At 36.3% G+C, this 27,659-nt stretch overlaps 2 protein-coding genes across 4 annotated transcripts in view; one reads left to right on the plus strand and one right to left on the minus strand.

Annotated features, from left to right (window-relative positions):
• The window catches only part of LOC139150876 (growth arrest-specific protein 7-like), a 100,895-nt gene that overhangs the window by 49,490 nt on the left and 23,746 nt on the right, over window positions 1-27,659 (minus strand). Inside the window, exon 4 of the mRNA XM_070723309.1 lies at window positions 26,567-26,656. Coding sequence (XP_070579410.1) covers window positions 26,567-26,656 — 90 coding nt within the window. The remainder of the gene's footprint in view (window positions 1-26,566; window positions 26,657-27,659) is intronic.
• LOC139150877 (uncharacterized) overlaps window positions 1-27,659 on the plus strand; it is a 116,606-nt gene that overhangs the window by 43,628 nt on the left and 45,319 nt on the right. The gene's annotated exons all lie outside the window — the stretch shown is intronic.

A 27,659-nucleotide genomic window follows, 5' to 3' on the forward strand; every position in this document is an offset into this window, starting at 1 on the left:
CTTTTTGTTTATAATAACTTTATTTGCGCTGACCATTGTTTCTCGTGAAACTGGTATTTCAGAGTTTAGTTGGATAAATAATATTTATATATTGGCGGACTGTGGACAGCACAAGATGTGTTTTATCCAACTAAACTCTGAAATACCAGTTTCACGAGAAACAATGGTCAGCGCAAATAAAATAATTTGCTATATGGAGTTTGCGGCAAATTTTCAGTAACATTCAAATTAATTTGCCGCAAGTTTGCTGCAAGGATTGTGCCGCAAATTTGCTGCAAAGAGTTTGCAGCAACGTTGCGGCAGGGAGTTTGCTGCATATTTGCAGCAAGTTCACAAGAAACCTAATTTGCATCTGAAAAATGAACCACCCGCATATTTGCGGCAAATAGTTTGCTGCAAATTTACTGCAAAGCTTGCGGCAAATTTGTAGTAATAGTTTGCGGGAGGCCTAAAATTTCGGTAGGGACACAATCAAGTACACGTATGTTTGGTACCAATTACTCAGGTTTCATGCATTCTCGCAATCATCAGATAGGTAGATTTTATTGTCTAAAATTTACATCAGGTTTTTACATATACCTTTCAAGTTGGGACAAACCATTTGTCTGTTGTGGTGGGTTGGATGGAAATTTGACAAGTAAAATTTGTTGCATACAAGTTTTATAAAGTGTATCTTATCCGGATTCGAGGGGACATGGCTGCATAACCCCTTCAGGAAATATCTTTCCTGCTAATAGCAGAGTAATGTATCCTGTAAAATTGGTCATCATATCACAAATGTCAGAAATTCAAGACACGGTGAATGACAGATGTGTAGAAATCTAATCACTAATGCCCTTTAATGAGGCAACTTTAAATTTTCTAGCACTTCAACACAGCCTGTACCTCAGACAAAATTCAGTGTAACACTACCGGCACTCAATATGTTTTTATTGCTCTATTTTTCTGGTAATTTAAGGTGCACCTATAATTGTATTTGTAAAGAGTAAGGTTACTTTAACTCTTTCACTTCAAGTTTGCACCAGAAGAGATCCACCTTTGCCACGTAATAAATTGTACAATATATAAACAAACAAACAAACAAACAAACAACAAACAAAATATATATATATAAATATATATATATATATATATATATATATATATATATATATATATATATATATATATATATATATATATATATATATATATATATATATATCAGTGTTCGAAATAATCGGTGGCAATGGTGGCATTTGCCACCAAAAACTGTCAATCTGCCACCAAATTTTTTTTCTGGTGGTATTTTTCTGCCACTAAATTTTGGGTCATCATGTCATCGATCATACGGCTTGAATGAAGGAACACTGAAGGAACACGCGTTGTCTGACAGCGGAAAAACTCATTAGCAAAAAAAACAAAAACAAACTAATTGCGACATTTTGGCATGAATGAAAACATAGCGTGAATCCAAACTTGTGATTGGCTAATATCCATGAGTTTGGTAAAGGAGACAAGTCCGGTAGTCTACGGTTAAGCCTTTATTAAAAAACCAACGTTTCGACCACACACAGGAGGTCTTCTTCAGGGTCTAAAATAATAACATGAGCGGATAAAAAGGATTAAAAATAAAAAACCAACAACGATACAAAACAGTAAAATGAAAAGAGAGATATTGCGTACAAGAGATGTAAAAGTAAAGCTGGGCTTTGCGCGTATCATAGGAAATGTAAAATCAATAAAACAAGTGTAAAAGATATGTAAAATCAAAAGCGGGATTCAAACATGTAATAAAAAGTGAAGGCAAAACGAGAAATAGACAGCAAACTGGTGTCTTGAAAGCAGTATGAACGAAGAAAAAACTTACAATACTGGAGAGCTGTAAAAGCCGATCGCACTATGATGGTGAGAAAAGGCGAATGACAAGCCTAACAAAGTACTCCCTAGAGTGGAGAAAATGATACATGAGAAGGTGGCTCCATAGGTAAGTGAACAGAGATAAGATGGCGTGCAAATCTGGTGTATATTCTACCAATCTTTTCTGTTAATGCGTTGGGACATAAGGTGTCGAGTTCTTCAATTATTTTGAGTTCCATTTGTTTTCTGATACTGTCTTTTTTTCGAAAATATTTTGCAGAGTGCAGTGAAAAGAAAGTGACTAATGCTATGACCAGGACTGTTAAAATGTTCCGCTATAGGGGTATTTTTGTTGTGTTCTTATACTATATAGATGTTCGTAGATGCGTTTACGAAGTTCGCGTTTGGTTTCCCCGATGTAAAGAAGATGACATTTTTTGCAAGTTATGACATAAATGAGATTGCGAGTTGAACAATTCATGTTGCCAGTGATGGAGATTGATTTGTCAGTGAGGTGGTTGTGAATGCGGCCATTGTCTGAAGATTTCATGAATTTGCACTGGTTGCATTTATTGCACGGTTTGCATTGTCCGGTATTATTCTGAGCGGGGTCTTTGGTCTGGTTGACTTTAGCTTGGACTAACAGTTTCTTGAGGTTGGCTGATTGACGGTATGCTATGACAGGTGTTTCCTTGAAGACTTTGCTGGTGGCCTGGTTTGACTGAAGTATGTTCCAGTGTTTACGGATAATTGATGGTATGTGTGGAAGGGTAGGGTTGTATTCAATGACGAATGGTATCCTTTTGTGGGTTGTGGGTAATATCCATATCGATGACAGCAGCTTTTGTACACTTAGCATGTTGGTGCCCTCTGTGATAGCCGCATATGCAGTCATACCGCACACGATAAAAGCATGTTGTGACATTTTAAAGAAAAGCCAAACTGCAGCCTGCATGAATTAAATAATGATAAATACTTGCAATTCATTAGCCAGTACAGGGCTCAAAAATTCCTATCGCCCGACGCCCGTGGCTAGTGAATTTTGCATTCGGGCAAGTAAAATCAATATGCTTCCCGTCCGACGGGCAAGTGCACCAGCGGTTGAATTAACTTAGCTCTGGACAATTTAAGCTTGAAAACGTATTTCATTAGGTCTGTACATGCCTACAATCATTGTAAGTCTTTCAACTCTCAGAAGTTTTTTCTGAAAACCCTTGAAAATCCGCCTGACATCGCAAAATAATCATTCTTGCTGTTGTAAAACACAAAAAGTCGTAAAATAGAGTTTTGCGACATGTTCTCTCCGACGACACGGAGTGAACTCACTGTTTTGTATGTGTGCCGTAAAGTGGTATGCTCTTTACAGTGGTCGCCATTCTCTTTGTGCAAGTGCAGGAGTCACTGTCGTATGACAGTCGATCAGCTTCACGCGATAGTGTGATTGCATCATGTGCTTGGTAAATGGATGTAAACTTATTCGAAGCCATGGATCTCGGCAATGCTTACTGTTCAACGTAAATCAACACCCTGTTGAAAAAGTACAAGTTTACATCGTAGTCGAAACGGGCTCAGTCGACCAAGAAGGCCACATATTGCAGCTACATGTAAGCTTAGGGACCGTTCAGTTTTTACGGCCGGGGGGGGGCCCCGGCAAAATCCAGGGGGGGGGTCATCATAATTTTGGAATCCGCGAAGGGGGGGGTCATCACTTTGTCACTGGTAGGAAAGGGGGGGTCACCACATTTTCAAAAACAATATCTACAATAAAGTTCACTTTTATGCCATGGCCATGATCGACCCTCTTTACCGGCGGGCCGCCTTTGGCGGCCCACTACAATAAATATACTTTAATGTATTACCCATGACCCTCTTAATGGGCAGACGCTTTTGGCAGCCCACTCCAATTAGGTTTACTTCATGCAATGGCCATGATCGACCCTCTTTTTACCAGCGGGCCACCTTTGGTTGCCCACTAGAATAAAGTTGAATTTACGTAATGGCCCATGACCCTCTTAACCGGAGGGCTGCCTTTGGCGAACCACTCCAATAAAGTTTACTTTATACAATGTCCATGGACATAAGTTGTCTTTGGAAATGAAGTTCAAAATTGCCTTACAGTCGTCCTAATTAACAGACGTTTGCATGGATGTGGCTGAGAAGTTTGTGCACTGGCATCTCTGCTACACGAATCAAGTGCGCCGCGTACCGGAGTTCAAATCCAAACCCTGCGGGTAAATTTGACATATGGGTTTTGGTTATTTTTCAGCGGGGGGGGGGGGGGGTGTCATCAATTTTTCGTCTGACAAGGGGGGGTCATCATTTTTTCGCGAAAAATGCAAGGGGGGTCTATATTTTTTTGAACACCGGCGACAAAATTTTGCCGCCCCCCCCCCCCAGGCCGTAAAAACTGAACGGTCCCTTATGTAGTGCGTGAGATGCAGACAGTTTCAAATTACGTGACCTTGTTGTTAGGGATGGGCTCTCACTTACAGAAAACAAATCTGCACTGAAGAGTAACGAAACTAAACTTGAATCTGCTCTCTTGATGAATACATTTATCAAAATAAAACTTTGAAAGACGGCTGTGCTCAGTGAGTAAACGTGTAAGCAGGTAAAAGCGTTGCAGATGTACATGTGCGTATGCAATATTGGCTGACAAATACTAGCAGAGCAGTTGTTTGTGATCTCAGCGTGATAATAAAGAGCAGCAGCCAGCCATGCACATTGTAAATCACACAATCTTATTACTCTTATGCAAAGATTTTAATTTGGATTAGGTTGCGGAAAAATTCCAAATTCAAAGATGTTTTTGAGATGGCCAAATCTACAGAAAAGACTAAAGTATTCTCACATTTCTTCTGCAACATTTCAGATTTGGTAATAGTCCTTCATTTTAACAAGATGTAGTTCATGTTTGAATCTGTTTTTTACCTCTTTGAATTCACTTCATATGGCAAAACTCTTGCCCTCTGTTACAAATTACTGGTACAGTTATTAGAAATTTAGGGCAAGTAATTTTTCCTCTCGGGCAAGTAAAAATGAAATTCACGTGTCCCACGGTTAGTAAGTTTGAAAATTTTTTTTCGAGGCCTGCAGTATGGGTTGACTTTTTGTGACGTGTACTCACCATATTTTCAAGAATTTATAAATTAGAATGAGTATGTGGCAATGACAAAATGTTGTATTATTCCGATCACATGATGTGTTAAACTGCCACCAGATTTTTCATAATTGCCACCTGATTTTATATCCGGTGGCAAACTTTTGCCACAAGAAATAAAAAAGTATTTCTATCCCTGTATATCTATATATATATATATCGAATACTGTGATACAACCATTAACTCAACAAGTCATTTACAATGACATAGTCCCCACTTGTAATAGGAGTATTAGTCTTGATGGGGCAGGAAAATGTGGTCATTAAGAAGTATCACTGGAGTGTATATGTTGAGATCTATGGGCACATAGGTCTATGTCGTTGTTCCCAATTTGAAACACATGAGGCATGTCTAAGTTATGGTTCTAAATCGGGAAAAAAGATCAGACCTCTAGCAGTATTGGCCAGCCAAGAAATACATATGCGCATTATAAATGAGGTACAAGATGTGACATCTTAAGGTCTAATATCCTATCAAAATTGGAGGGTATAGAACTTGTGGTTACTGAGATATGCATATATATATATGTATAATCAAGGTCAAAGGTCATCGAGGTCACATGACATTTTGAAAAAAAAAATTATATTGCCAATTAATGCAAAAAAATATGATCTCTAGCTCTATTCGCTTGCCCAGAATTAGATGTGTACATAATTAATGAGGTAAAGCGTGTGTTGTCATAAGGTCTCCCATCCTACTAAATACAAAGGACATAGCACTTGTGGTTACTTATTTATTGACATAAACATATATTTTGGTAAAAGGTCATCGAGGTCACATGACATTTGGTCAAAAAATTTCTCTCCTATAGTTATCCCTATATAACAAAAATCAGACATCCAGCTCAATTGGCTTGCTCAGAATGAGATATGTGCATAATTATTGAGGTACAGTATGTGGTGTCATAAGGTGGCCAATCATACCAAATATGAAGGGTGTAGCACTTGTGGTTACTGAGTTATGGACAAATATGTATATTTGAGGTCAAAGGTCACGTGATATTTTGTCAAAAAAATTGTATTGCTAAGTTATCCCTATATACCAAAAATCAGACCTCTAGCTCTATTGGCTCGCTCAAAATTAGATATGCAAATAATTAATGAGGTACAATATGTGGCGTCATAAGGTGTCCCATCATACCATACATGAAGGCCGAGCACTTGTGGTTACTGAGTTATGGACAAATATGTATATTTGAGGTCAAAGGTCATCGAGGTCACATGAAATTTTGTCAAAAAATTGTATTGCTTAGTTATCCCTATATACCAAAAATCAGACCTCTAGCTCTATTGGCTCGCTCAAAATTAGATATGTGCATAATTAATGAGGTACAATATGTGGCGTCATAAGGTGTCCCATCATACCATACATGAAGGCTGTAGCACTTGTGGTTACTGAGTTATGGACAAATATGTATATTTGAGGTCAAAGGTCACCGAGGTCACATGACATTTTGTCAAAAAAATTGTATTGCTAAGTTATCCCTATATACCAAAAATCAGACCTCTAGCTCTATTGGCTCGCTCAAAATTAGATATGCGCATAATTAATGAGGTACAATATGTGGCGTCATAAGGTGTCCCATCATTCCATACATGAAGGCTGTAGCACTTGTGGTTACTGAGTTATGGACAAATATGTATATTTGAGGTCAAAGGTCATCGAGGTCACATGACATTTTGTCAAAAAAATTGTATTGCTAAGTTATCCCTATATACCAAAAATCAGACCTCTAGCTCTATTGGCTCGCTCAAAATTAGATATGCAAATATTTATGAGGTACAATATGTGGCGTCATAAGGTGTCCCATCATACCATACATGAAGGCTGTAGCACTTGTGGTTACTGAGTTATGGACAATATGTATATTTGAGGTCAAAGGTCACCGAGGTCACATGACATTTTGTCAAAAAAATTGTATTGCTAAGTTATCCCTATATAACAAAAATCAGACCTCTAGCTCTATTGGCTCGCTCAAAATTAGATATGCGCATATTAATGTTGTACAATCTGGTGTCATAAGGTGTCCCATCATTCCATACATGAAGGCTGTAGCACTTGTGGTTACTGGTTATGGACAAGTAAGTATATTTGAGGTCAAAGGTCACCGAGGTCACATGAATTTTGTCAAAAAAATTGTATTGCTAAGTTATCCCTGTATACCACAAAATCAGACCTCTCGCTCTATTGGCTCGCTCAAAATTAGATATGACATAATTAATGAGGTACAATATGTGGCGTCATGAGGTGTCCCATCATACCATACATGAAGGCTGTAGCACTTGTGGTTACTGAGTTATGGACAAATATGTATATTTGAGGTCAAAGGTCACCGAGGTCACATGACATTTTGTCAAAAAAATTGTATTGCTAAGTTATCCCTATATACCAAAAATAGCGTCAATGACACTGTAGCTCCCATCCTGGACTATTTAGTGTTTGTTCTCTGGTCAGATATTTGAACATGTGTGAAAGGGATAAAGTGCATGAAGTGAAAATACTTAAATGAAATGTACTGGAGACAGTGAAATATGTTTAATGTAATTATTCAGAATATAAAATGGAAAAATACAGAATTAGATATATCGAATACTGTGATACAACCATTAAATCAACAAGTCATTTACAATGACATAGTCCCCACTTGTAATAGGAGTATTAGTCTTGATGGGGCAGGAAAATGTGGTCATTAAGAAGTATCACTGGAGTGTATATGTTGAGATCTATGGGCACATAGGTCTATGTCGTTGTTCCCAATTTGAAACACATGAGGCATGTCTAAGTTATGGTTCTAAATCGGGAAAAAAGATCAGACCTCTAGCAGTATTGGCCAGCCAAGAAATACATATGTGCATTATAAATGAGGTACAAGATGTGACATCTTAAGGTCAATATCCTATCAAAATTGGAGGGTATAGAACTTGTGATTACTGAGATATGCTATATATATGTATAATCAAGGTCAAAGGTCATCGAGGTCACATGACATTTTGAAAAAAAAAATTATATTGCTAATTAATCCCTATATGCCAAAAAATCAGATCTCTAGCTCTATTCGCTTGCCCAGAATTAGATGTGTACATAATTAATGAGGTAAAGCGTGTGTTGTCATAAGGTCTCCCATCCTACTAATACAAAGGACATAGCACTTGTGGTTACTTATTTATTGACATAAACATATATTTTAGGTAAAAGGTCATCGAGGTCACATGACATTTGGTCAAAATATTTCTCTCCTATAGTTATCCCTATATACCAAAAATCAGACATCCAGCTCTATTGGCTCGCTCAGAATGAGATATGCACATAATTATTGAGGTACAGTATGTGGCGTCATAAGGTGTCCAATCATACCAAACATGAAGGGTGTAGTACTTGTGGTTACCGAGTTACAGAAAAATATGTATATTTGAGGTCAAAGGTCACCGAGGTCACGTGACATTTTCTCAAAAAAAATTGTTTTTGCTAAGTTATCCCTATATACCAAAAATCAGACCTCTAGCTCTATTGGCTCGCTCAAAATTAGATATGTGCATAATTAATGAGGTACAATATGTGGCGTCATAAGCTGTCCCATCATACCATACATGAAGGGTGTAGCACTTGTGGTTACTGAGTTATGGACAAATATGTATATTTGAGGTCAAAGGTCACCGAGGTTACATGACATTTTGTCAAAAAAATTGTATTGCTAAGTTATCCCTATATACCAAAAATCAGACCTCTAGCTCTATGGCTCGCTCAAAATTAGATATGTGCATAATTAATGAGGTACAATATGTGGCGTCATAAGCTGTCCCATCATACCATACATTAAGGGTGTAGCACTTGTGGTTACTGAGTTATGGACAAATATGTATATTTGAGGTCAAAGGTCACCGAGGTCACATGACATTTTGTCAAAAAAATTGTATTGCTAAGTTATCCCTATATAACAAAAATAGCGTCAATGACACTGTAGCTCCATCCTGGACTATTTAGTGTTTGTTCTCTGGTCAGATATTTGAACATGTGTGAAAGGGATAAAGTGCATGAAGTGAAAATACTTAAATGAATGTACTGAGACAGTGAAATATGTTTAATGTAATTATTCAGAATATAACATGGAAAAAATACAGAATTAGAAATATCGTATACTGTGATACAACCATTAACTAAACAGTCATTGACAATGACAGTCCCCACTTGTAATAGGAGTATTAGTCTTGATGGGCAGGAAAATGTGGTCATTAAGAAGTATCACTGGAGTGTATATGTTGAGATCTATGGGCAAATAGGTCTATGTCGTTGTTCCCAATTTGAAACACATGAGGCATGTCTAAGTTATGGTTCTAAATCGGGAAAAAAGATCAGACCTCTAGCAGTATTGGCCAGCCAAGAAATACATATGCGCATAATAAATGAGGTACAAGATGTGACATCTTAAGGTCTAATATCCTATCAAAATTGGAGGTATAGAACTTGTGATTACTGAGATATGCATATATATGTATAATCAAGGTCAAAGTCATTGAGGTTACATGACATTTTGAAAAAAAAATTATATTGCTAATTAATCCCTATATGCCAAAAAATCAGACCTCTAGCTCTATTCACTTGCCCAGAATTAGATGTGTGCAAAATTAATGAGGTAAAGCATGTGTTGTCATAAGGTCTCCCATCCTACTAAATACAAAGGACATAGCACTTGTAGTTACTTATTTATTGACATAAACATATATTTTAGGTAAAAGGTCATCAAGGTCACATGACATTTGGTCAAAAAATTTCTCTTCTATAGTTATCCCTATATACCAAAAATCAGACATCCAGCTCTATTGGCTTGCTCAGAATGAGATATGTGCATAATTAATGAGCTACAATATGTGGCATCATAAGGTGTCCAATCATACCAGATATGAAGGGTGTAGCACTTGTGGTTACTGAGTTATGGACAAATATGTATATTTGAGGTCAAAGGTCACCGAGGTCACATTACATTTGTCAAAAAAATTCTCTCCTATAGTTATCCCTATATATCAAAAATCAGACCTCTGGCTCTATTGGCTTGCTCAAAATTAGATATGCACATAATTAATGAGGTACAATATGTGGCATCATAAGGTGTCCCATCATACTATACATGAAGGGTGTAGCACTTGTGGTTACTGAGTTATGGACAAATATGTATATTTGAGGTCAAAGGTCACCGAAGTCATGTCACATTTTGTCAAAAAAATTGTATTGCTAGGTTATCCCTATATACCAAATATATTATCAAAACAAACCACCAATTGTATGAAACATGGGCCTAAATACAGACAGACTGACATTCACAGACTGGCACAGAGTGATGACATTGACCCCAAGTGTGCCTTGGCCCATGGAGAGTGATAAAGATATAACAAAAAGCTGAATGTAATGATAAAATAGTTAAGTATAGGCCTACAGACACTGAGGGTGAATATGTTACAGCAATTTGATTAGTTTCTTTTCATTTTCTACTTCTGTGATAATTCTTAAGACAATCAAACTGCAAGGCAGTTTTAATATTTAATTGACATAATTTAATTTAATATTTAATATTTAATTATTTTATATAATTTAATTGACATACATGTTATCTTTTACAAGCACACAGCAAACTGTTCTTGATTTTTCATTTACAATATTTGACATAGACTGAAATACATAACATGCAACAAATATTTACATTTTGCCCATGCACCAGATACATGGAGAGATTTCAACATGCAATCATTAACTCAGAAACCCTATAGGGAAAAGTAAACATTGTTTTCTTCCAGAACAGCTGGTATATCCACATCTGGAGCAACTTACAAACTTAACCAATTACACAAGGATGATGACACAAGAGATAAAGTTAAACTGTGGTGAACTTGACTATTCCTTTCAAATCCTTACCTAACTTGATTGACATCTTAAACTAAAATACACTGCATGTTTAATGGCACACAAAAATACATCAGGGGTGTACCATTTGATAAAAGGGGGTTGTCTGGAAGATTGATGAGGAACATCTTTTTTATCCGATACACTGTACATTCTTTTTTTCCCACTATCCCACCTTTTCTTTTTGACAAACCTTCTGTGGCTGATTTTTTTATTGACATTTGTTTGGATTTTTTCAAAATCTGCCAGGACCCCCCCCCCCCCCCCCTCCATCACTCTTTAACATTGAAAAAACTTTGAATATATTTGTTGGAAACCAAACCTGCTAAAATCACCTCAGCTATGTTTTCTCATTATTTTTTACCGCATTTCACACACAAATACAGTTTATACCATTTCAAATGCTTACTGAATCACAACATTATCTTAAACATAGGGCCAATGTCCCTGAAGCTACTATAGACATGGATACAAAATTAAGTATTTCCTGACTGTATGAAATCATCTCACTAAGGTCATCCTAGGGACCTGTTAACCAAATATTAAAGCTGTCTGACCAGCGGTTTTGAAAAAAACAAGCGACCCAATAGTCGACAGAGCTCTGCTGTGTTATGTAGAGAGCAACTTTTTGTGACATATGTATTGATGAAGATGGTTGAGATCTTTGAAAGCTCATTTCAAAATGGCAACATTAGCTGCAAATATACAAAATTGATGATTTCATCATAATTATGTATAAAAAATGTATACAAAATATCAAAGCTATCACATGAGTAACTTTTGAGAAACAATATTTTGACCAAAAATGGCAAAAATTGACCCAAAAATACAACATGGGGCCCGGGGGCACCGACGTCCTTGTGCCTCCTTACTGTTTATTATTTGCCATAAATGTGAAATCTGGCAAAAAGTCAAATTGTTTGGACATAAATGAAAGTTAATGTGAAAGTGAATCAAGAATAAGAGATGGAACTCAATAGGATCAACAATATCTAAAACAGGAAACGGTGAACTTATATGATACAGAAGGGGAGAAAATTTAGCCACAAACTATTGTAATATAATGGACAATAGCTAATCTAACACTGCGGGCCAAAGGATGCCTATTTGAGCAGTATTCCGCGAAGCATATTTCCTACCTGAGAGCGCTTCAGTCGGTTGCTATTGACGACAGTGAACATTGTATCAATTTATTTTCAATAGTATATCGATCGACATCTGCTCGCGTGCCGCTCGTGTAATCAGGTCATGTCATGAATATTTCCACATTTACCCATATATATATTGACGTAAAAGCCATACCATAAACGTATCTGTTGGTTTCTTGTACTCAAATTAAATCGACGACACTTTTTTCAGTTTTGGTAATACTTTTACGTTTCAGCATATTTTGGCGCACTTTTGCCAAGTTTGGCGCCAGTGTGAGCAGGGAACGACCTGCAAGTGAGCAAGACAACAATGTATCAATTTCGGACAAAAGGATATCGATCGATAACGTTCACTGCACGACGACAGTGGAGACTCTGTGCCGGGTCGCCTCCGTTCTGTGTTATTTTTTCAATTTTCTGCAGTTTTCATCGTTCATATTCGCCCAAATTTTGTATACACTACAACAACTTGGCAGGTATTTAGTCTGTACAACTTACGAGACGCTTACTGATTAAAATGCGTCCATTTACGACCCTCCTTCTGTATATGTAAACGCTGTCAGATCGCCATTTTATTGACAGCAGGAGTAAATTTCAGTGATCGGAATAAATACAATGCAAATAAAACAAGTTTCGTCAAGAAATTCAAAAATCTAAAACCAATAGAATTTTGTTTATCAATCAAAGGATCACAGCGCCAATTTTCACCGCCATTGTTTCAGAATTGAGGAATTTGAACCGGCGAGAAGTATCAATGTGTGTGTACATTAGACGCCATTGTTTTCTATGGGAACTCGAGGTTATTCGCCGTATCGTAAAATGAAAAATACATCTGAAAAAACCGGTGGTTTAACTCTTTCATTTCGCTGTCATATTTTACAACATTTGAGATCACACATCTCATGAATGGTGACTAAAACTCTATGGTTTTATTTTTTTGAGTTTCCGTCTTATTTTTATGAAATGACGAGTTAACCATCGTTTGTGCTGTTAGCTGTGTTTTCACGTACTTTTACATATGACTATTGTCGCTTAGGTATTTAGCATTTGTCCGTGATATTCTTGCCAAAATAACATAATTGAAAGGCAACATGTCAAGGAAATAGGGTATGCAACTTTTTCCTCAATATTTTGCTGTGCAGCGAGGAAATCCGGCGAAATTTTCAACACGATGCGGAGGTGGATTTAACTCTCTTTACGCGTACTCAACGTATGCGTGGTGAAATATATATGCCCAAAATAGGGCGCCTTCGGGCCGCAGTGTAAACCAAATTACTTAAACTGATTGTTGGCATTGATTACACATGTATTTATTGTCCATCAAATAGAAATAAATTTGGGCCATTGACTAAAAAACATTTGCTTGTTACACTCACCACACTTGTACTTAGTATTTGGAGTGTACACCTATTTACTACAATACAATGATAAAAAGTTTGGACTCTGAAGGTCAACAGTGCATCTTTTATGTATGAGACTAAATAAGCTTACCCCTCAAGTATGTATAGGCCAAAAACAATATTTAATTTGAATTATGTAGTGCAGGGAAGGACATAGAATATGGTGAAAAGCAAACTAAATATAAAAACTGAATATACAATTATATGGAAATGTTGTTTTACAGTCATGAGTATCTAGTGTGTGCCGAGAGACATATTAAATTGGACAGTATCATCCTGACCAGAGTTTGTCTGAGTGGTTGTTTCCTTCTGATTTTCTGACACGGTGATAGGTACAAAATATTATGTTATTCACCATAGTTAAGCAACATAGCTTGCATTTTGTTCACAGTAGAACTGAGTTTTACATGTAAGATAACTTTCTCATAAACTGTAAATTCTGGCTTGTGGCAGCTCAAACGTCGCAATACTACATTTTTTGATATGATATGGAGTGACTTGCACACATATGCAATATGCAGTGACAGTCGATATATTCATAGTAAGAGTCTACTACATTCAAGCATAGTGATGTTGACAACTACATGCATGCCAGTGCACGATTTCAAAGTAGCCAGGAGGAAATTCTAATAGTCTTTTAGTGGAAATAGGCCCTATAGGTATTAAACCACAGTGAAACAAACAACATTAGTTATCGTGACCTTGCTAAATGCAATCTCGGATCATGTATGATCTGATGATCATGCCAAATTACCATGTCGGATTATGCCGTGATTCTGAAGTGCGCGTAAATCGGTCAACATAAGCACACATAGACTCTCGCCAGTCGCTTGTACTGCTTGGTCTCGCGTAGCTTTCGGTATTTATACAAGCTCGTGCCTTCGGCACTCGACCTTGCGCCTTCGGCGCTCGATCGCCTACGTTGGATTACTACCGCAAGTGACTCCGGATCCGGTCAAAAGAAGGCACGAGGACTGTCGACAGTCTAAAGCACCTACTGTCTTCAACAATGATGCTTCGGCGCTCGATCGCCTACGTTGGATTACTACCGCAAGTGACATCCGGATCCGGTCAAAAGAAGGCACGCAGGACTGTCGACAGTCTAAAGCACACACTGTCTTCAACAATGATGTCAAAATCAATGCACAACTGTCGAAATTACCCAAAATAAGCAACAGAAAACTTAAAGTTATCGCTGTGTCGAAAGGACAGTACATCAACATAAAACGACGCTAGTTTGTTATGACATGGAGGTAGAAGGACAGAGCGAATTCTCTCGCTCTCACCCAGCTATTACTAACTTCCCAGGAGCTGGTCCTTGCAAAACAACGCTAACTTGTTATATGCGCATGCGCATATTAAGGAGAGACCCATTTGATTTCGGGGGGGGGGGTATGCAGGAAGTGGGTATGGGAACTTTTTTTGTCAGAGAGACAGCATTTTTTAATTTCAACTGTCACACCTGCATCAATTTTTTTATCAAATGGAGTAGCAGTGCAATTTTTCAAATTTAAGCCAGTGTTTCACATATCACAGGATGTTTTATATATTCATTTTACATTCCAACGAATGAAACAAAATGGAAAGTCTAGTATATATACAACTTTAAATTATAGAACACTTTTTTGGCAAATCAACAGTGATCAGTACTATACCTGCTTTTCTTTATAACAGTCAATTCCTTTTAAGTTCTCAGGGGAGATGTTATCTTTTGTGGTCAGAGAAACAAGGCTCACACATTGTATTTCATTATATTTGTTGTTCCTCAATTTTTCTTTGACAACTTGTAATCTTTCTAACATATTTATGTTGAGAGAATAATATATTGGTTTTTACACTAGTTTATTGACTCCTGTCTTGTGTTTTCAATTTTCACAATGTACAGAAGTCAAATAGTCCCATCTAGATATTGCCTGTACCATTGAGATATTGCAACAGAAATCCAGAAATATGATTTCTTGGGTCAGAAAAGGGAAGGAAAACATCGAGTGCACTGAGGTGTAAAGTAGTGAATGCTTATATCATAAGTGCTGGGAAAAAAAAACACATGAGAATTGCTTGTGGTAAAAACATTTGCGCTGCCTATGGCAGCATGCTAGCAAAGAACACATGAGAATGAATTTCCAAAATTTTGCTCATTTCAACTGCATTATGACAATTCCTTTTTTATTTATTTCTGTCTGTTATGAGAATTTTTTTCTCAAGCCATTACAGGCTTATTTTTTTCTTTTATTTCACCTGGTGACAATTTTTTTTCTCAAAATCCTCCATACCCCCCCCCCCACAAATCAAGTGGTTCTCCCCTAAGTGAGTCCCTGACCTATGCGGGCCAGTGGATTACTTCCTCAGTAGAACTGATATGCCTGCCGGTACCATCATTCTTCAGTCGATCAAAGGCGCCTTTCGTACCAAAAAATACACGACAGCCGCAAAAGTGCATCACTGTCAACGTCATAACTATAGAATACATTGAAATGCACAGTGAAACGTTCAAAAACGTAAAATTGTGCCCACACCGAGAAACAAGATGGCGTCCGATTCGATTCTTCAACTCAGATTTTGTCCTAGAGTTGTGCGCATGCGCAGACGGTAGCTTTAACGAAAGCAAGTCAAAATCAAGTCAGAAATATAAAATAAAAATGGATAAAAATATTGTTTAAAAATAATACAAGGCATGTATCACCAAATTTTGAACATTTCTGACGGCATTTCAACTATACGAACACCCATGCCAAATATCACAATAATCAAATCAGTGGTTTTGAGGAAAAATTGAAAATAGTGGTTTTCACAAAAAAGCTAAAAAAGTGACTTTAAAATGATTCAATCAAAAAAAGAAAAAAGACCGTTTGAGATACATGCCAAAGTGACCACCAGACCAAATTTCAGAAAAAGTTACTGAAGCGTTTCTGAGATACCTGCGTCCACAGCATACGGCCCACTGTATGCAACAACAGAGGCCGCGTCATCACATTAGTACTTTGGGCCAAAGGCCCAAAGGACTAAAATTGAAGATTTTATCATAATTTCACTATATCACACTAGGAGAACCCCCAGGAACCTGTATACCAAATATCAAAGGCATCAGACAAGTAGTTTTTGAGAAACACATTTTTTACCAAAAATGTCAAAAATTGCACCAAAAATACAAAATTGCAGATTTCATCATATATTCTATATATCATATTAAGTTTATCTGTAGGAACCTGTATACCAAATATCAAAGCTGTCAGACGAGCGGTTTTGATGAAATAAATTTTTGACCAAAAATGACAAAAAATTTCCTTAAAAATACAGATTTGCATATTTCATCACAATTTGAACAAATCCAAATTGGGTTATCCCTAGGGACCTGTATACCAAATATCAAAGCTGTCAGACGAGCGGTTTTGATGAAATAAATTTTTGACCAAAAATGACAAAAAAATTCCTTAAAAATACAGATTTGCATATTTCATCATAATTTGAACAAATCCAATTTGGGTTATCCCTAGGACCTGTATACCAAATATCAAAGCTGTCTGACCAGCGGTTCATGAAGAAGAAGATTTTTTACCAAAAACGCCTTTTTTGGCACTAATTTGTATATTTTCAACAATATCAAAAAATCAAAAAAAGCACAATTATTTCAGGTCAGCCCAAAGTACTTACATGCTAATTTTTTATGTAATCTGCTCAGTGGTTATTGAGATTTTCAATTTTGACTGTTTTTACATTTTTTCACTTAATTTGCATATTTTTGGCAATGACAACTTCATTTGAACAAATCTCATCTACAGCCCATCATCCATGTACACACCAAATATCAAGATGAAATGTGCAGCGGTTTTGGAGTTTTTGATGTTGACGGACAGACATACAGACATACAGACATACAGACATACAGACATACAGACGTACAGACATACAGACATACAGACATACATACATACAGACATTTCCCTAGCCTATAAGAATAGCTTCCATTGCCATATATACATATGGCTATGGGAGCTAAAAATCAGACCTCTAGCTCTATTGGCTCGCTCAAAATTAGATATGCGCATAATTAATGAGGTACAATATGTGGCGTCATAAGGTGTCCCATCATACCATACATGAAGGCTGTAGCACTTGTGGTTACTGAGTTATGGACAAATATGTATATTTGAGGTCAAAGGTCACCGAGGTCACGTGACATTTTGTCAAAAAAATTGTATTGCTGAGTTATCCCTATATACCAAAAATCAGACCTCTAGCTCTATTGGCTCGCTCAAAATTAGATATGCACATAATTAATGAGGTACAATATGTGGCGTCATAAGGTGTCCCATCATACCATACATGAAGGCTGTAGCACTTGTGGTTACTGAGTTATGGACAAATATGTATATTTGAGGTCAAAGGTCATCGAGGTCACATGAAATTTTGTCAAAAAAATTGTATTGCTAAGTTATCCCTATATACCAAAAATCAGACCTCTAGCTCTATTGGCTCGCTCAAAATTAGATATGTGCATAATTAATGAGGTACAATATGTGGCGTCATAAGGTGTCCCATCATACCATACACGAAGGGTGTAGCACTTGTGGTTACTATGTTATGGACAAATATGTATATTTGAGGTCAAAGGTCACCGAGGTCACATGATATTTTGTCAAAAAAATTGTATTGCTAAGTTATCCCTGTATACCAAAATCAGACCTCTAGCTCTATTGGCTCGCTCAAAATTAGATATGTGCATAATTAATGAGGTACAATATGTGGCGTCATAAGCTGTCCCATCATACCATACATGAAGGGTGTAGCACTTGTGGTTACTGAGTTATGGACAAATATGTAATTTGAGGTCAAAGGTCACCGAGGTCACATGACATTTTGTCAAAAAAATTGTATTGCTAAGTTATCCCTATATACCAAAAATCAGACCTCTAGCTCTATTGGCTCGCTCAAAATTAGATATGCGCATAATTAATGAGGTACAATATGTGGCGTCATAAGGTGTCCCATCATACCATACATGAAGGCTGTAGCACTTGTGGTTACTGAGTTATGGACAAATATGTATATTTGAGGTCAAAGGTCACCGAGGTCACATGACATTTTGTCAAAAAAATTGTATTGCTAAGTTATCCCTATATACCAAAGTCAGACCTCTAGCTCTATTGGCTCGCTCAAAATTAGATATGCGCATAATTAATGTTGTACAATATGTGGCGTCATAAGGTGTCCCATCATACCATACATGAAGGCTGTAGCACTTGTGGTTACTGAGTTATGGACAAATATGTATATTTGAGTCAAAGGTCACCGAGGTCAAGTGACATTTTGTCAAAAAATTGTTTTGCTAAGTTATCCCTATACACCAAAAATCAGACCTCTAGCTCTATTGGCTCGCTCAAAATTAGATATGTGCATAATTAATGAGGTACAATATGTGGCGTCATAAGCTGTCCCATCATACATATATGAAGGGTGGTAGCCCTTGTGGTTACTGAGTTATGGACAAATATGTATATTTGAGATCAAAGGTCATCAAGGTCACATGACATTTTGTCAAATATCCGAGATATCTGCGTGAACGGATGGCCTCACGGATGGAAGAACAGACGGACATGACCCAATCTATAAGCCCACTGGACTTCATCCGTGGGGACTAAAAATTGTGTCACTGCATCCTTTTTGCAATATGAATATGATGAGAAACTAAATTTTATTTTTCGTGGCCTTATACATGGGAGTCTATGGAGATCTGCCTTATACATGGGAGTCTATGGACGTGTAAACTAAAAATATGCAAATTTCACCACGATTTGCCCAAATTTGGGAAAGGTCACTCCTATGCACTTCCATACCAAGTTTCAAATCAATCGGACTTGTGGTTTCAGAGCAGGAGATTTTTTGACCAAAATGGGAGAAAATTACAAAAAAATTCATGAAAAATAGCAAGTCCAAGATACTGAGCCAAGAGCACACATCATTTCATGTCAGCCCAAAGTACTTACATGCTAATTTTTCATGTAATCTGCTCAGTGGTTATTGAGTTTTTTCAATTTTGACTGTTTTTACATTTTTTCACTTAATTTGCATATTTTTGGCAATGACAACTTCATTTGAACAAAATCTCATCTACAGCCCATCATCCATGTACACACCAAATATCAAGATGAAATGTACAGCGGTTTTGGAGTTTTTGATGTTGACGGACAGACATACAGACATACAGACATACAGACATACAGACACACAGACATACAGACATACATACATACAGACATTTTCCTAGCCTATAAGAATAGCTTCCATTGCCATATATACATATGGCTATGGGAGCTAAAAATCAGACCTCTAGCTCTATTGGCTCGCTCAAAATTAGATATGTGCATAATTAATGAGGTACAATATGTGGCGTCATAAGGTGTCCCATCATACCATATATGAAGGGTGTAGCACTTGTGGTTACTGAGTTATGGACAAATATGTATATTTGAGATCAAAGGTCATCAAGGTCACATGACATTTTGTCAAAATATCCGAGATATCTGCGTGAACTTATGGACTCACGGATGGACGAACAGACGGACATGACCCAATCTATATGCCCACTGGACTTCATCCGTGGGGACTAAAAATTGTGTCACTGCATCCTTTTTGCCATATGAATATGATGAGACACTAAATTTTTAGTTTTCGTGGCCTTATACATGGGAGTCTATGGAGATCTGCCTTATCCATGGGAGTCTATGGACGTGTAAACTAAAAATATGCAAATTTCACCACGATTTGCCCAAATTTGGGAAAGGTCACTCCTATGCACTTCCATACCAAGTTTCAAATCAATCGGACTTGTGGTTTCAGAGAAGAAGATTTTTGACCAAAAATGGGAGAAAATTACAAAAAAATTCATGAAAAATAGCAAGTCCAAGATACTGACCCAAGATGTGCACAATCATTTCATGTCAGCCCAAAGTACTTACATGCTAATTGTTCATGTAATCTGCTCAGTGGTTATTGAGTTTTTTCAATTTTGACTGTTTTTACATTTTTTCACTTAATTTGCATATTTTTGGCAATGACAACTTCATTTGAACAAAATCTCATCTACAGCCCATCATCCATGTACACACCAAATATCAAGATGAAATGTACAGCGGTTTTGGAGTTTTTGATGTTGACATACAGACATACAGACATACAGACATACAGACATTTCCCTAGCCTATAAGAATAGCTTCCATTGCCATATATACATATGGCTATGGGAGCTAAAAAATTATCTTGCAGGTCTTTAAGGCTCTAAATGGTATGGCACCACAGTATATTTGTTACTTGGTAGAAAGAGTCAGCGTTAATAGGTATAATCTGCGGATAAATTCCGGTATGAATCTTGTAGTACCAAGATCTTTCAACAAGTATAATGATCGTCCATTTGCAGTCTGTGGTCCAAGGTTATGGAACTCACTCCCACTTGAATTAAAGTGCATAACAGAAATTCAACCTTTCAAATCAAAATTAAAAACATTTCTTTTTAAACAATTCTCTCAACTGCACTGATTAATTTTTAATATTATTGGACATTTTAGGAGATTTTTGTTTAAGTCTTGTTTTGTATTTTTATTGAATGCAATACTTTTTATTGTTTTACTTGATGTAAAGTGCTTTTGAATATTTTATTGTAGAAAAAGCGCTATAGAAATATATTACACATTAAACATTAAAAACAAATATTATGGTGAATGGATAGCTTGTCAGCCCTAATGCTCTGTAAATGGCTAACACTTACCATTGCTAACACATCAGAGTTTGCACCAAGCCATGGTGGTGAAAGGGGTAAAAAACAACTTAACAATTTTTATTTTCAGTTGTACACGACTTTCAATTTTGTTCAAAATCACATCATCTTTTATATTTGGTAAAAGTCTAATTCTCAGGCCATTCTAATCATGGGTGAAAAACATGTTTGTTTAACTTTACCAGTACAAAGCCATCTTTTTTTTCTCACTGTAAAGCAAACAAAGTACCTGTCAATTTTGGTTGCATTTTTGCTACATTGTTCAATGAAACAAGTACATTTCTGGTTTTTTTATCCCTAAAATATGTTGAAATATGGTAATGGTACAGGGCCTGTAAAGAGCATACAAATAATTCTGTTGCCGACAAATGTGTTTTAATCTAGAATCAACTTCAGCATTCAATAACAGCATTGAATGTTCTGCACATACGAGCTGGATGAAAACTTAGACACTATAAAGATCTTTGAGATGAGTAGAAGAAATTGTATTTCACAAATATAATGAAAATATTAAACATAGGGCCAAAGTCCCTGAAGCTACTATAGACATGGATACATGACTGTATGAAATTATCTCACTACGGTCATCCTAGGGACTTGTAAACCAAATATTAAAGCTGTCTGACCAGCGGTTTTGAAAAAACAAGCGACTCAACAGTTGACAGAGCTCTGCTGCGTTATGTAGAGAATAACCTTTTGTGACACATGTATTGATGAAGAAGGTGGATATCTTTGATAGCTCATTTCAGGATGGCCTGACCAAAAATGAAAAAAAAAATTCCGTAAAAATACAGATTTGCATATTTCATCACAATTTTTACAAATCTAAGTTGGGTTATCCCTAGGCACCTGTATACCAAATAACAAAGCTGTCTGACCAGTAGTTATGAAGAAGAAGATTTTTTACCAAAAACGCCTTTTTTGGTGCTAATTTGCAGATTTTCAACAATATCAAAAAATTAATAAAACTAGTTTCTCAAAATCATATATTTTATCTACACAACAAATATCAAATCAGTAAGTACTGCAGTGTCAAGATATTTGAGAGGAAGGACATTTGTCAAGATATTTGAGTGGACGGACGCCTAACAAAGGGACATACATACATACATACATATATACATACATACATACATACAGACTGATGGTGGACGCTGGACGGATACCTATCGCAATAGCTTTTATAGACTATATTAGTCTATAGAAGCTAATAAACGAGAGTTAATTACATTCTAATTGAAGTAAACAAGACTTGCTTAAATCAAGATTTACGTCATAAAAGACAGCATGTATGTATCTGTCAGGTTGTAAAGAATCTTAAGCTGGTTATCTTTATCAGTATCTCCATCCTATTAACAAAGCACATTTTAACTTTCAAATTAACATTGTAAGTAAGTTCTGTTGAATAAGTTGAGACTGTACGTACTCAGAGAAAGCACACTGAAGAGACAAATGTTTGAAACTTAAGAAGTTCAAGGTCATCAAAAGCATTATAAGGAATCATGTAACACTTTCATTGCACTGTTTACACAGATTGCATAATTGCTATAAATAGCACATGAGGAATCTTACAGCCCAGCTTTACCATAAAAACCCTATCACTTTGACCACTCTTTTAATTGACCAAATTTACCAAGTCAACCATAAATGGAAATTAGAACTTTCTCTATCTCTATTTATTTGACCACCCTATCATGACAAACTATTATGAGCAATTTCTTTTAGATAACATAAAGGGCACAATAAATGACGGTTCAGAATATGTCAAAGTTGGGATTCAGGAAAGTTGCCTTTACATGTTTTAATCCTCCAAGATGGTAGGCATTTCACTATGAACTGTCAAAAAAAGTTGAACTTTCTGATAATTTTACACTAAAATTATTTTGGCTTTGATGATTTCCCAATTAATGCAATTATTTAAAATCATATTAATTATTTTTTCTGGGTGAATTGATAGCGTTTATACAGTACAAGAATTACATACAATGTAAGTCAAATTTTGACCAAAAATGACAAAAAAATTCCTTAAAAATATACCTTTCCATATTTCATCACAATTTGAACAAATCTAAGTTGGGTTATCCCTAGGGACCTGTATACCAAATAACAAAGCTGTCTGACCAGCAGTAATATGAAGAAGGAGATTTTTTACCAAAAACGCCTTTTTTGGCATTAATTTGCCTATTTTCAACAATATAAAAAAATCAAAACAACTAGTTTCTCAAAATCCTATTTTTCATCTACACAACAAATATCAAATCAGTAAGTACTGCGGTTCTCAAGATATTTGAGTGGACGGACGCCTCACAAACAGACATACATACATACATACAGACTGACGACGGACGCCAGACGGATACCCATCCCAATAGCTTCTCTAGACTATAGTCTAAAGTAGCTAAAAAACAACAAGAGTTATGGGTAATCATTGGAAGTAAAACATTCTCAAGCATGACTTTCTGGTAACATACATCCTGTACCGTATATCTAAGTTACCCCTATATAGGGTTTTAGAACTAAAGAGGGTTGCTTGACATTAGTGATAAGGAATAAATTGACACATCATGAATAAGTTGTCCATGGTCATACCTTATTGAACATGGAATAGTTATAAACTGGTTGTCCTTGTTCAATGAGACATATCCTGAAAACTTCCTTCTGAACTTTATTAAACACTAGGGGAAGTTACGACTAATAGCAAAGAAATGTTTTCCATAAAATGTTCCCAGCAAGCAGGATGATAAATAAGTTTTGAACCTTAAAGATCAGTTACACAAAGATCAACAAACCCTAAAGAAATGTCTTTATGGTAGTTTTACAGCTGTAACTCTAAATTTGTGACAGAAAATATTTTAGGCATCATTCTCCGCTTGCTTCAGTGTAAGATTTTGTTTTATAGCAAGGAAAATTAAATCCTGGGAAAATCACAATCTTCTCAAAAAGGAAACAGAGTTCAGACCAGCATAGAGTGTAGTGACTGTTTGGAATTTAATCTAAGTTGAACTGTAATTAACACTGGATTTCTTTCTCCTCGGTACATTTGGACTCAGATCAGTGAAAATTATTTGATATTTGTGAAGTGATTGTCCGCTCTGAAGCTCATTCATGCGTCGAAAAATGAAGAAATTTTACTGAATACAGTACAGTAAACCATTGATGACTTCAAGTCTTTTGACTAACTTTATTTTTATGTTGTATTACTTTTGTAGAAGGAACATGCTACTATAATTAAAACACTTCTCATCCCTGAGGCTAACAACCAGCACAAACGCCGTGCTATTTTGATGACTTAAATTTCCCTGTTTCTACAAGAAGCACACACCTGTTTCCATAAAAAAGGCACCAGCCTGAGGAGCAATAACAGATGCAAAGTTATATCAGTGACCTTTGACATCAAAAGAGGTTATAGGTCACTGAACAGCATGGAACAATTTCTGTAGTTAGCTTCTGGCAAGATGTTTACTTCACATCAACAATCTGTTGACCCTATTTATGAACAAATACGATACATTCCAATTTTTACAATCATCATAAAAATCATAAAAATGCTGAACTCCAGTAAAAGGCCTATCATGTCTGCCATGTTGTGATTCAAAACAAAAACAAAGACAAAGCAATCAACAGACCATGTCATTTTTATTGAGACAATAGGATCTACACTGTACACACTGTTTTTCAATGAAATAGTTCCTGTTCTTTACTTTGTGGTAAAAAGTAAGTGAAGTACAAAAAGTGGAAAAAAAATTCAAATACCGGTATTAACCATCCTAGTGTGTCTAAGAAAACATTTCAGTATTACTGATAGGTAGATATTGTATAATTCTGACAAAATTTTATATATAATCCCAAATAGGTTTACATATTCTTCTATCTGAGAGTCATTTTGAAAATCAATTAAAACTCTCTAGAATAAACGCGTTTTGCACTGGTTAAATTTTCGAAAAAATTTTCTAGAAAGTTCATAGATATCATTATTATATTCTTTCACATAATATTTAAGTGTACTAAAAATATCACCTTTGACAGCAAGAACACCAATTCTCACATCAAATATTTTATACCAATATATGTGGCTTGTTAAACACCTTGATACCCAAATTTCCTTTGAAACAGGCCAGGGTTAACTGTACCCTCCCTTCCCAACCCCACCCCACACACGCATAAATACAAACACACACAAACATACCGGTACTGTGACTGAAAGAATCATAACCATTAACTCATAAACACAGCAATGATGTCAATAAAAGTTAGTTAGTTAGTTGGTATAATTGCTTCCCTAACCAGCGAGGTTGATTGCTTTATTAGTACTCACTGGACAAAGTCCAGAGTGAAGACTTTGGATTTTGTCTGTCTGGAGCCATTTCTCATACTGGAAAGATTTATCTCAAACTTGATATAACACACTATGGCATACATATGTATGAATGTCGATTTATTTTGTCGTCCAATTTAGCCATTTTGCGCAAAGAGCTATAACTTAAACACATCCTGACTAATGTCATCCAAATTGGCATAAAGATGGTCCACTATGACTTGCATGCATTTTAATGTTGTTTTGTAACATGGTCCAACATGGGTGATTGGCAGCCATTTCATTTTAATTTTTGTCAGTCTGAAGCAAATATTCTGGCATGGGGAATGTGAGGTGAAGTATCAGTCTATAGAATGTAATGCTTTCAGTAAACTCAAGCTGAGCAACAAGTTGTCAGGTGTAAGCACCACTTTAGATCTTTATAACAAAATGGCAATGCTGTGATGTTCCAGACCTCGATTCTTCTTCTACCCTTGTGCAAAGACATACACATGTACATCGCTTTGTTACGCAATGTTGAATATGGCCATCTGGCTATCATTTGATTTCACGACAGATTTCAATAAAACTTTGCACATGGCAGTAGTACCATGAAGTACAGATTTTGTTCCATTGTATCCATTGTATTATTGACATGATCCAGTATGGCTGTCTAGTGGGCATTTTGTTGTAATTTTGGTCAGGCTTGAGCAATTACTAAAACGTGCCAGAATCAAGTTCATTTAAACATAGCAAAAGACAAGGTGCAACAGCTATACATGTATATACCTAAGCTTACCTGTCACATATTCTAATCAGTGCATTATTTTGAATACCTTAGGTACATCTAATCAAATCACCTAAAGTATAGGTAGGGACTGTGTCATGTACAATGACTTGTTATGATCAGTGTGTGGTGGTACAATGAGAATGATCAATGTCAACAATGATGACACTGTAATATCAACTTTGTTATCATAACCCACTGACCCCTCAGATACCTGTGTCACATGACTCATATTAAACTATCTGTGGATGACAACTGGTGTAGCGTGACTCACCCAGAAGTAATCGCAGTAACTGCACTCATCTGGTTTCAAAAGGCTTTGGTCCCGCAGGGCATTTGGATGTGGAAATGTGATGTTGTTTATCTGCAATACAAAACAAAACCAAAAAATGTTACATAAACTCATAGCATTAATACCAGTAAATGTACAGTTCATACGGCAGTGGAGATTGAAACTCTGTGCCAATATTTCTGTAGAGTATAATGAATGCAATTTGATGTTCTACTGGAATCAACAGCCAGTGTGAACAAATCAAAAAGAATAGTACGGTGATCCCTAGACTAAGATCAGTCATTTTTGCTAAATCTTTATGGAGTCTTTATCATACAAGTCTATGTATTCATTAGCTTTCATTGGTCTGTGCAACCAGGGAATGGCAAAACTGCTCAGAGTAAAATCAAAAACTCAGTGATACTGGACATTTGACCACTGGACTTGCTAAACCCTCAACTGAATAGCAGAATAAATCTTTCCATTTTTGATCAAAGTGTACTGTTTATAAATTGAAATGATACTAAGTTTCAGACACAGTTGTTGTTTCGAACACAAAGTGCTTTTGGAATGAAGCAGGTTATTGACATCCTGACATCAGATTACAAATATTAAATGACCTAATAAAGTTTAACTATAAAGGACACATAATGGGTGTGTGGTTGTCGTCAGCATGTTCCCTGATGTTAGGATATCCTGTGTAAAGTTGCAATTAAGTCATGATTAACAAGACCTATCCTGACAGTTCAATGCCATCTGGTTTGATGGAGACGAGGTTCAACTCATCAAATCTGATAAGTGACAATGTAACAAAGCTTGGTGCTAGGCAGGCATATTTCCTTAGCTTCCTTTGAAACCTAATATTTCCGTTGAATGTACATGACATTACAGCACAACTAATGCCTTGTTCACATTGGCAACCCAACTGAAATTTGGGCCAACGCAAAATAATCCTCCTTTTGGGAACAGATTTGGTCCGTGTCCACACTTACCGGTACCTAAATTTGGGCCGACGTTAATTTGCTGTCCTTTGTGACCTCTGACCTGTCAAAGTTCAAGATGGCAGATTTGAATACTGGCGCGCTGTTTCTACTGT

This window comes from Ptychodera flava, chromosome 15 (genome assembly GCF_041260155.1).
Source record: "Ptychodera flava strain L36383 chromosome 15, AS_Pfla_20210202, whole genome shotgun sequence".
NCBI lineage: Eukaryota > Metazoa > Hemichordata > Enteropneusta > Ptychoderidae > Ptychodera > Ptychodera flava.